This window comes from Gigantopelta aegis, chromosome 10 (assembly GCF_016097555.1).
Source record: "Gigantopelta aegis isolate Gae_Host chromosome 10, Gae_host_genome, whole genome shotgun sequence".
In the NCBI taxonomy this organism is placed as follows: Eukaryota; Metazoa; Mollusca; class Gastropoda; order Neomphalida; family Peltospiridae; genus Gigantopelta; species Gigantopelta aegis.
In genome coordinates this window covers 87,565,682-87,578,167 of record NC_054708.1, presented here as the reverse complement: position 1 = coordinate 87,578,167, position 12,486 = coordinate 87,565,682, and the positions used below count along the sequence as shown (strand labels likewise).

The following is a 12,486-nucleotide window of genomic DNA, read 5'->3' as shown; positions in this document are numbered from 1 at the left end:
ACACTCAAAATAACACAAAACTCTTTCTATAGACATTACCTGTCCTCAAACAAGTGCACCTCCCCCCCCACGCAAGTGGTCTGGTCCGAACATCCCAACAGCCAATGGGATGGCCTAAATTCTTCTACTGCATACTGCTCTCTAGTTCCGGTCACATGACTGTAACTTCCTTCTTTTTCTCTTCGCTAAAGGTCTGGACGTCCTTTTGCTTGGCTCTGTTGGAGTCAACTTTTTTTATAAGACCTTTGGTTTTGTATTCGTGTTTGGGTGAAATGTTTTTCACCTTCGTTTTCATTAGCTTTCGTATGTTCTTTTCGCGTATTTCGCTTGACTTTCCAAGCGTTTAATTACATGAAATGTTGTTTATATTGCCGGTTGTCGTGTCGGACGCCATTTGCAAAATGGCGTATGTGTTGACTGGCTTTGTGTTTGGGTGAAATGTTTTTCACCTTAATTTTCGTTAGCTTTCGTATGTCTTTCGCGTATTTCGCTTGACTTGCCAAGTGTTAATTACATGAAATGTTGTTATATCGCCCGTTGTCGTGTCGGACGCCATTTGCAAAATGGCGTCTTTATTTACCGACTTTGTATTTGTGTTATGGTTGGTTTTTCTTTCTTTTCACAGATTGAAAAATTACTATTATCATATCTGATAATGTTCAGGCGACTAGTTCGAGCGTGTTACGCTGCAAGAAGTTAGTGCCGGCGGCGACCCACACGACTTATGTCCAGGTTGTCGTGTTCGTGTGGCCTCACTTCTAGATGCGACCTTTGTGCGGGCTTGTCTGATGTCGAGTTCGCGGCTTACCTGAAGGTGGTGTCAGCGAGGACCAAGAAGGTGGAATCTTCGAGGACCAAGAAGGTGGAATCTTCGCCTTCGATTGCTGACTCCGTGGCGGATTTGTTACGTTCAATTCTACCGACCATGCTGGAAGAAACAATGGCGTCAATGGCGACCTTACCCAAACCGGCGGGTTCGGGGTCAGGTCCGGTTCCAGTCCCCTCTTCAGGGGGTGCGGCTTCTTCAGCTCCACCGATACCTAAGACTTCGGATGACAGGCCTGCGGTCTCTACGCAGCCCTCTAAGAAGCCGGTTCATTCAGATAGACGCTCCACGGATTCCAAGGCTCACCGATCTTCGGCGGGGAAGTCCTCTTCGGCGCATCGGAGCCGGGACCGTAGCCGTTCCACATGACCTGTATGGCTCCCTACGGGTTCCACAGATCGTCAGCGCCAACCTTCAATTGATGTGGCTTCCAAGGCCTCCGAGGGCTAGACGGGACCATCTACGGTCCGGTTAACCGGCGGCTTCCATTACGGTACATCGATTGACCTGTGCTCGAGTTCTACGAGACTTGGTGATGAAGCGCCTGCGGCATCTGTCATTGAAGAACCCGACTCGGCGGACCATATGCCTATGAGGGATTGCTTGGCGGCTGTCTACGACATGTTGCCGTCCTTGCCACATCCAACGACGATGTGGTCATCCGCGGGACCGCCCACGGTCCGGTTCTCCGGTATCTCCATCGGGCCATGACCAGAGCGACTGGCTTGTTCACGGGTGCTACGTGACTTTCTGATGATGTATCGGTTCTTGCGGTGCTGGAAGATCTGGATGCGGCGGACCACCTGTCACTGAGGGATTGTCTGGTAGTCATATCTGATATGCTACCACCGCTGGCCCATCCACCTGTTTCAGCCAAGAAGGGTCCGGTTTCGATGATCGCCACAGAGGTTCCACCGGCAGATGTCGGCATTTGATCGTTGGCTGCCACAGGCCCCCGTCGGTTTACACGGCTACCAGTAACCGGCCCTTGCGGATCGTTGTTCCAGCAAGCAGACGGAGCCCTGTAACGAACTGGAAGATTGCTGCGTCATCGGCTCACCGTTCGGTACCCTCGTCCCGTGATCGATCGAAGTGGTCCCGTGATCGATCGAAGTGGTGCAGCGTCCAGGGTTACACCGGCTCCTGACGGGACCAACCACGGTCCGTGTTTCTGATTGCAGCCAGTACATTGGATCGAAGTGCCTGTGCCAGGTTACTGACTGATTTCCAGATGATGCGTCGGCACCTTCCGTTATAGAAGATCCTGACGCAGTGGCCCACATGGCTGTGACTGATTGTCTCCCGGCTTCAACCTATCCTTCAACGGTGTGGCGCCGGCTTTGGATGACGCTGTTTCCGGCGGGACCAGACAAAAGAAGAGTCCACACCAGTCGGCAGCTGATTCGGCGTTCAGGGTTTACACCGGCTCCTGACGGGACCGTCCACGGTCCGTGTTTCCGATTGCAGCCAGTACATTGGATCGAAGTGCCTGTGCCAGGGTACTGACTGATTTTCCAGATGATGCGTCGGCACCTTCCTTTATAGAAGATCCGGACGCAGTGACCCACATGGCTGTGACTGATTGTCTCCCGTCTTCGATCTATTCTTCAACGGTGTGGCGCCGGCTTTGGATGACGCTGTTTCCGGCGGGACCAGACGTCTTCCTGGAACTTACAGATTGGCACGTCCTGTCAATGGCTTCAGTTCAGCGTACATGTACATGGCGACCATAACTCCTCATGTGCAGGTTGCCAGAGGATATGCCTTGTTCCAGCCGTCGACTTTGATGTTGGTCTACCTTATATCTTCCGTGACGTCAATGTGCACTACGATTGCACACTATCGTCAACCGACTTGCCTGAAGCGATCCATTCTCGACTTTCAGCACAAGCCGGTAATCTTGGCAGACCTGTGGTCTACATATGTCTCTTTGCCGTGAAGGGGTTCGACGTTACAAGCGTTCCGGGTTGGTGACGAAGACAGTCTACTGGTCCGGTCACTTGTGTTGAGATCCCGTGCACCGATGTTCGAGGAAGGTTCAGCGACATTCGGCAGATCGTTCTCTATATCCGGTGGCGATGCAAGACAGTCGCTACTTCCGCTGGTTCCGGAAGTTATCCAGTTGCCATCGCGTGGTACAGGGATCATTGTGGCTTATCAACTCACTGACGTTCACTGTTGTTACCGCCAGAGTTCGTGACCGATGCTGTCTAGATGGTCTCTGCTGCTGTTTCGCACCGGGTGGTGTGACGACCGTGGATTTTAGCCGGTTGTTGTTTTGCGTTGCTTCACTTCCAGGTATATCGGGCATGTAGCGTAGCGAGTTGCTACGCTGTCTTGGCTCTTGCCTGTATCACGGGGTCGCTGTTTCCGATGTCTTGATTCCTGAATCACTCTATTACTGTTTCATGATGTATCATTGCAAGAGTAATTTTGACGTTGGCGCAACATTTGACGCTTAGAGGTCGCGGTATCCAGTCTGTTTCTGAATCCATGCATTCAGTATAATAACGCAGATTTGCTGATCCGGTTACCAGTCGCCTTGCAGTCCAGTCCCTGTTGGTGGCTGTGGTTTACAGATGAAGCCGATCTACACATCAGCCTGTTGGAGATGTTGGCAGTTATGTCATCCTTCATTGGCGAGAGATGCCATCAGGCGCCTCTCTCATGGTAGCCACAGACAGTACCACCGCAGTGGCTTATATCAACCGTCGGGGCGGAACCCACTCCAGCAGTCTGCTGCAGTTGACTTATCGTCTCTACAAGCTGGTTGACGAGATTCCGTTGTAACTTCGGGCTCGCCATATTCCAGGGGTTTCCAATCTACTAGTCGACACACTGTCTCGGCCGTTGTCTCCACATCCGACGGAATGGATGCTCCATCCCGAAGCGTTTCGATGGATGTGCGACAGATTTTGCACATCAAACATAGATCCTTTCGCCACACGATTCAACCATCAGCTGAGGGTTTACGTGTCTCCGGTGCCAGATCCCGAAGCTCTGGATCTCGACGCATTGGCCATAAGCTGGGAACAGATGGACGCATATGCTTTTCCTCCACCAATCCTCCTTCCAAGGGTGCTTCAGAGGTTTCAGCTGTACCATTGTCGCCTGTTACTCATTGCTCCGATGTGGCCATCCAGGATGTGGTATCCAGATCTAATACGTCTTGCCGATCCACATCCTTTATCGCTGCCAGACTGGGATCATCTGTTGCTGCATCCCACGTCAAGACTATACCATCCACATCCGCAGTTGTCCAATTGCACGCGTGGACTGTATCTCCAAGAGTTTGAGGAAGAAAGGTTTTTCTTCACAGTCTACGGCGGCCATTTTGAAAGCGCACAGATCATCTACTACTGCGGCTTACAACGTCAGATGGCTTTGTCTTCACCGATGGTGTGTCCGGCAAAAAAACTCAACCCTCAGACGATTCAAATACCTCGTCTTGCTGGGTTTTTTGCTGTATCTGCGGACCACTTTACGATTGAAGGGGTCTACCATCGCTGGGTACGTTTCGGTCATCGCTACTGTTCGTGATGTCACTACTGGAACGAAGTTATCGGGTATTCCTGAGATCCATAAGATGATCAAAGGGTTTCGCCTTGAAGATCAAGTACACCGGTTTCGGCCACCAAGATGGGACCTGAATCTGGTGTTACGAGCGTTATCGACCGCACCTTATAAGCCGATCGAATCCTCTTCCCTGCAAGACTTGACGCGGAAGATGGTGTTTTTACTCGGTTTTGCCACGGCTGTCCGTGTCTCAGAACTCCATGCTCTTGATGTAGACTTGGTACGTTTTTCACCGAGATCGGCGTGCAGTCAACTTGGGGTTACTCATGAACTTTGTTGCAAAGAATCAGTTACCAGACCAAGCGCCTCGTTCGTATGTTGTGCAGGCCCTCTCCTCTATCGTTGGTCCGGCGGACATTGAGGACTTGGCGTTGTGCCCTGTCAGAGCCCTGCACCAGTACATCGAGAGGACCAGATCTTTTCGACAACATCGCAAAAGACTTTTCCTTTCCTGTAACCAGAGTCGGTTGAGGGATCTTACCAAGAACACGGTGGCCACCTGGATCCGGTCTTCTATCCTGACCGCCTATCAGAAGGAGGGTTTACCTGCTCCGTCTGCTTCTAATCCGCATGAACTCCGTGCCTTGGCTGCCACGATGTCCCTGCACTGCAACACACCCATTCAGCACATTATCACTGGTTGGTTCTGGGCTACGGACTCCATCTTCGCCAACTATTATCTGAGGGATGTCTCCACAGAAGACGTTGAGGGGTTCCATCATCTGGGTCCAGTTGTTGCTGCACAGACTCTGTTGAATACAAGCCGTCCTCGTCGCCGTTGATGTCTGTCTGATTCTGGGCTGCATACCGAGATGTCCATCGAATCGACAGATGAGGATTGCTTAGACTTTTGTTCTTTTGCACAGTTCACGTACTGGTGCCGGAACTTTTGTCTCGATAACCTTTACCCTGCACTGCATGTGGTTATTGGTTGTCGTTATTGGACTAACAGATCTTTGGTGTACTAGACAGAAAACACTCGGGGGTCTTGTTTTGTTCAATGTTCTGACGGATGCACCTCATTAGGTTGTCGCTTGTTATTGAAAAACTATAACACTTCAATACGTGAGGGTTACCTAACACCTGCATCCCTGGTGGCTACGTCTTCCCACCCTGTCAGAACCAGCATGAGATGTGGCTTCCGCCTCCTGGTCCATGTGTTCTAGGAGCCGTACCTGCCACTGCTGACGGATGCCACCATTCTGGTTGTTGTTACTAACATCACCTGCATTGGTCTGTGACGGGCATCCCTAGGATGAGGGCTTACCAAGGTTGGCCTTATTCTTCCACTAGTCAGCCTGTTTCCGGTTGGGGAGTTTTCACAAGCATCTACGGATCTCGGCACCCACCACCATCTGTTGAATGCTGCACTTGTTTGAGGACAGGTAATGTCTATAGAAATGGAGAAAACTTGAGTGTTTTCTCTTTTATAGATACATTACCTGTCCTCAAGATTCTTCCCGCCCGGGCCTCCCCGCTTCCTGTTCTCCGTGCGATGTGCTCAGGGAAAAAGAAGGAAGTTACAGTCATGTGACCGGAACTAGAGAGCAGTATGCAGTAGAAGAATTTAGGCCATCCCATTGGCTGTTGGGATGTTCGGACCAGACCACTTGCGTGGGGGGGAGGTGCACTTGTTTGAGGACAGGTAATGTATCTATAAAAGAGAAAACACTCAAGTTTTCTCCATACTCGTTATTTACACATTACAGGTGTGAGGCACTTTGAACAGGGAAACACTCAAATAACACAAAACTCTACTCGTTATTTACACATTACAGGTGTGAGGCACTTTGAACAGGGAAACACTCAAAATAACACAAAACTCTACTCGTTATTTACACATAAGCACATTACAGGTGTGAGGCACTTTGAACACGGAAACACTCAAAATAACACAAAACTCTACTCGTTATTTACACATTACAGGTGTGAGGCACTTTGAACAGGGAAACACTCAAATAACACAAAACTCTACTCGTTATTTACACATTACAGGTGTGAGGCACTTTGAACAAGGAAACACTCAAAATAACAGAAAACTCTACTTGTTATTTACACATTACAGGTGTGAGGCACTTTGAACAGGGAAACACTCAAAATAACACAAAACTCTACTCGTTATTTACACATAAGCACATTACAGGTGTGAGGCACTTTGAACACGGAAACACTCAAAATAACACAAAACTCTACTCGTTATTTACACATTACAGGTGTGAGGCACTTTGAACAGGGAAACACTCAAATAACACAAAACTCTACTCGTTATTTACACATTACAGGTGTGAGGCACTTTGAACAAGGAAACACTCAAAATAACAGAAAACTCTACTCGTTATTTACACATTACAGGTGTGAGGCACTTTGAACAGGGAAACATTCAAAATAACACAAAACTCTACTCGTTATTTACACATTACAGGTGTGAGGCACTTTGAACAAGGAAACACTCAAAATAACAGAAAACTCTACTCGTTATTTACACATTACAGGTGTGAGGCACTTTGAACAGGGAAACACTCAAAATAACACAAAACTCTACTCGTTATTTACACATAAGCACATTACAGGTGTGAGGCACTTTGAACACGGAAACACTCAAAATAACACAAAACTCTACTCGTTATTTACACATTACAGGTGTGAGGCACTTTGAACAAGGAAACACTCAAAATAACAGAAAACTCTACTCGTTATTTACACATTACAGGTGTGAGGCACTTTGAACAGGGAAACTCAAATAACACAAAACTCTACTCGTTATTTACACATTACAGGTGTGAGGCACTTTGAACAAGGAAACACTCAAAATAACAGAAAACTCTACTCGTTATTTACACATTACAGGTGTGAGGCACTTTGAACAGGGAAACACTCAAATAACACAAAACTCTACTCGTTATTTACACATTACAGGTGTGAGGCACTTTGAACAAGGAAACACTCAAAATAACAGAAAACTCTACTCGTTATTTACACATTACAGGTGTGAGGCACTTTGAACAGGGAAACACTCAAAATAACACAAAACTCTACTCGTTATTTACACATAAGCACATTACAGGTGTGAGGCACTTTGAACACGGAAACACTCAAAATAACACAAAACTCTACTCGTTATTTACACATTACAGGTGTGAGGCACTTTGAACAGGGAAACACTCAAATAACACAAAACTCTACTCGTTATTTACACATTACAGGTGTGAGGCACTTTGAACACGGAAACACTCAAAATAACAGAAAACTCTACTTGTTATTTACACATTACAGGTGTGAGGCACTTTGAACAGGGAAACACTCAAAATAACACAAAACTCTACTCGTTATTTACACATAAGCACATTACAGGTGTCAGGCACTTTGAACAGGGAAATACTCAAATAACACAAAACTCTACTTGTTATTTACACATACGCACATTACAGGTGTCAGGCACTTTGAACAGGGAAACACTCAAATAACACAAAACTCTACTTGTTATTTACACATAAGCACATTACAGGTGTGAGGCACTTTGAACACGGAAACACTCAAAATAACACAAAACTCTACTCATTATTTACACATTACAGGTGTGAGGCACTTTGAACAGGGAAACACTCAAAATAACAGAAAACTCTACTCATTATTTACACATTACAGGTGTGAGGCACTTTGAACAGGGAAACTCAAATAACACAAAACTCTACTCGTTATTTACACATTACAGGTGTGAGGCACTTTGAACAGGGAAACACTCAAAATAACAGAAAACTCTACTCGTTATTTACACATTACAGGTGTGAGGCACTTTGAACAGGGAAACTCAAATAACACAAAACTCTACTCGTTATTTACACATTACAGGTGTGAGGCACTTTGAACAAGGAAACACTCAAATAACACAAAACTCTACTCGTTATTTACACATACGCATATTACAGGTGTGAGGCACTTTGAACAGGGAAACACTCAAATAACACAAAACTCAACTCGTTATTTACACATACGCACATTACAGGTGTGAGGCACTTTGAACAGGAAAACACTCGAAATAACACAAAACTCTACTTGTTATTTACACATACGTTTTAATTTTGTAAAACAGTTTCCTAGTAAAACACCTAACTGAAGAATTGTTATGTTTAGTAAGTATTCCCCAATTATCATATCATTAATTTATTTTTATGTTTCCTATATCAATATGCATTTATTATGCTTTGTATGCTGTAGATTATATGGAAAAATAAATAATAATAATTTAAAAAAAAGTTTAATACTAATTTATTTTAAATAATAATTAAAAAAAGTTATTCTGAAGGAAGTATAGAGGAAGTAAGTTTATATTTAAATTGTGGAAATGAAATCTTAAATCGTGTTATGAGTTATGTTGAAGCAGTTGTTTGAACATTTCTGAACACACTGTGTTATTTATATTTTAGGAGTTCTGAACACTGTGTTATTTATATTTTACGAGTTCTGAACACTGTTATTTATATTTTAGGAGTTCTGAACACTGTTATTTATATTTTAGGAGTTCCGAACACTGTGTTATTTATATTTTAGGAGTTTCAGAAGTGCAAGGCTAAAGTTGACAAATACAGTGACCGAGACCGAACAGGGCAGAACATCGTCAAGCTCGACTCTGTGAGTATGGTGGGTGGGGCTGGACACTGTGAGTATGGTGGGTGGGGCTGGACACTGTGAGTATGGTGTGTGGGGCTGGACACTGTGATTATGGTGTGTGGGGCTGGACACTGAGTATGGTGGGTGGGGCTGGACACTGTGAGCATGGTGGGTGAGGCTGAACACTGAATATGGTGTGTGGGGCTGGACACTGAGTATGGTGTGTGGGGCTGGACACTGTGAGTATGGTATGTGGGGCTGGACACTGTGAGTATGGTGGGTGGGCTGGGCACTGAGTATGGTGGGTGGGCTGAGCACTGTGTGTATGGTGGGTGGGGCTTGGCACTGTGAGTATGGTGGGTGGGGCTGGACACTGTGAGTATGGTGGGTGGGCTGGGCACTGAGTATGGTGGGTGGGGCTGGGCACTGAGTATGGTGGGTGGGGCGGGACACTGAGTATGGTGGGTGGGGCTGGACACTGAGTATGGTGAGTGAGACAGGACACTATAAGTATGGTGGGTGGGGCTGGGCACTGTGAGTATGGTGGATGGGGCTGGGCACTGTGAGTATGGTGGACACTGTGAGTATGGTGGGTGGGGCTGGACACTGTGAGTATGGTGGATGGGGCTGGGCACTCTGAGTATGGTGGGTGGGGCTGGACACTGAGTATGGTGGGTGGGGCTGGGCACTGTGAGTATGGTGGATGGGGCTGGGCACTGTGAGTATGGTGGACACTGTGAGTATGGTGGGTGGGGCTGGACACTGTGAGTATGGTGGACACTGTGAGTATGGTGGATGGGGCTGGGCACTGTGAGTATGGTGGGTGGGGCTGGACACTGTGAGCATGGTGGACACTGTGAGTATGGTGGGTGGGGCTGGACACTGTGATTATGATGGGTGGGGATGAACACTGAGTATGGTGGATAGGGCTGGACACTAAGTATTGTGCGTGAGACAGGACATTATGAGTATGGTGGGTGGGGCTGGACACTGTGAGTATGGTGGGTGGGATGGACACTGAGTATTGTGGGTGGGGCTATCTCAGCCAGTGCTACATGACTCGTATATCAAACACCATGATGGTATGTGCTGTCCTTTCTGTGGGAAAGTGAATAAAAAAAGATGCAATGCAGCTAAGGGGAAAATGGAGCAGGTTTCCTGTATGTCATATGTGTCAGAATTAACTAATGTTTGACATCTAGTAGCCGATGATTAATAAATCAATGTGCTCTAGTGGTGTCGTTAAACAAAACAAGACTTTAACTGTGAGTATGACACCGGTCGAAATCAAATCTTACTGACTCCTGCCTTGGACATATTGATCTGATATAAGCCAAGGTATTGTCCAGGTGATCGGACTTATCTGTAGTTTTGACGGGGAGGAGCAATTAAAGGGAAAAACAATGTTCAACTTTCTACGTTAGAAGAAGAGATTAGAGAGTAGATCCAGTGATGTATGTTTTTTTTTAAAAGTGTACAAAACTCAACAATGAGCCATCACTGTATCAGAAAAAATTGTCCAGGATCTTTCATTTATTTTTCCAGAGCAAGAAAATGTTGGCTTTGGCAAAAGAGGATTTTGAAACCCAGAATTCGCAGTTGTCTGAAGATCTTCCAAAACTGTACGACAGTCGTATTGATTACTTCCAGCCATGTCTTGAAGCTTTAATCAAGGCGCAGGTGAGTGTAAGACCAGATATTGTAATTCAGTAAACTGGTAGAAAGGTGCCAGAAAGCAGTGCTTGAAGAAACGTTAAAGTGATAAAACACTGTGGCATATGTTTTACTATTGGAGCTGAAGTCAGACTTTATTTAGAGTTTATTGTTTAGATTATTCATTTCCCTACATTTGAAGTGTGTCTGGTCATCCTCGTCTTTTTATTTTATGTGCGTCTGAGAAGTAACGGTTATGGAGTCAAGTTTTAGTCTATTTTTAAACTCTCGTATCACTGTTGTAACTTTATCCAAATGTGTTACAGGTTTGTAGATTAAGTAATCTTAGTGTCCATTTTTATGGTTTGAAACTAGGGTCTGGGACTTTAATTGGTTTAGTTGTTTAGAATATAGAAGCTGTTGATTATGTCATTCATGATTCTGTTAGCAAAGGTAGTATGTGATATCACATAATTTGTAACACTGGATGGATCATGCATAATATATATATTAGCTGAGAGAAGAATGACATCACAATACCAAAATAAACTCGTCCTTTATAGTTGTTCTGACACTCTATTCAAGAAAATCATTCCTTGGAGATCACTAAAGCTTGCTCCAACGATGGATTTTCTTGAGACTTGTGTCTGAAAAAGCATCTACAAAAGGACAAGTGCCAGAAATATTTTCTACTTCAGTCTCTTATATTTTTAGTATAATTATTATAAAGATCACTGCATTTTATCATATTTAATTATGTCACAGGTGTCACAGGTGATTGTGTTACGGCCCAGTCGTTAGGTGGGTATAAGACATTAGGTACTCTTTTATTTAAATGAGTGACCACTGGGGCACAGGTGAATGGAGCACCCAACAGCCTTACGCAGACTCCATGTCTAGAATTGTTGTTCCCCTCCCCCTCCCCCTCCCGGTGTAACATTCTCTTTGAGAATGGCCAATACAGCACAAAATTGAAGTTTTGAGTAATATTCAGTATCCGTAAAATTCTGTGATATTTGTGTTTTTATATTGATGTTGATCATCACTTTATTTATTTGCATTACCATAGTTTGACACCCAATAGCCGATGTATTTTTCGTGCTGGGGTGTCGTTAAACATTCATTCATTCATTCATTCCCCCTCCCCCTCCCCTCCCCCAGATGGTAGAGTAACAGCTCATCTGAATGTGTTCAAATACTGAGTTAGACATGTTTAGCCAAATGATAATGTAGAATCACATTGGCAGTAGAATCATTAATGTGATGTCTGTTCTAAATGGTTGAATCATTTTTTAAATATACCCAAGAGTGCATTGTTATGGTTGTTATATTGGAATCATTTTAAAAATATACCCAAGAGTGCAGTATTATGGTTGTTGTATTGTCACAGGTCATTCAGGATGTATACAGAACTGGCATCCACGATAAATGTGTTTGTTTTGTCACATTGCTGCCTTCAGAGCATATATATGCATCCACTTTAAATGTACTATTGGATATTAAACAAGCTTCCATTTCATATTGTGTCCCCGAGCTTTAGTTCATGAGGGACATAAACATATTAAATGATAGCGAGTTTAATATCCTATTTATTACCCATTAAAGGGACACGCCCTAGTTGTTAACTATTACACCATTGTTTTTCGCTATTAAACCCATTTTTTCACAAATAAAATTGCATTTTACTTACTGAAGTGTGTTTTGGTAATCCTGGTGTTTTCGTATTTCTTAAAAATGCACGCGCGTTTGAGAAATTTTTTTTGAGCAGACAAGGTCTAATCTATTTTTAGAAGGGATCTTCCTGTTTCAGCGGCACAGACATT

At 44.9% G+C, this 12,486-nt stretch overlaps 1 protein-coding gene across 1 annotated transcript in view; it reads left to right on the top strand.

Annotated features, from left to right (window-relative positions):
* The window catches only part of LOC121383190 (bridging integrator 3-like), a 30,204-nt gene that overhangs the window by 15,095 nt on the left and 2,623 nt on the right, over positions 1 to 12,486 (top strand). The window contains exons 8-9 of the mRNA XM_041513045.1: positions 8,951 to 9,031; positions 10,556 to 10,690. Of these exons, the coding sequence (XP_041368979.1) occupies positions 8,951 to 9,031; positions 10,556 to 10,690 (216 nt within the window). The remainder of the gene's footprint in view (positions 1 to 8,950; positions 9,032 to 10,555; positions 10,691 to 12,486) is intronic.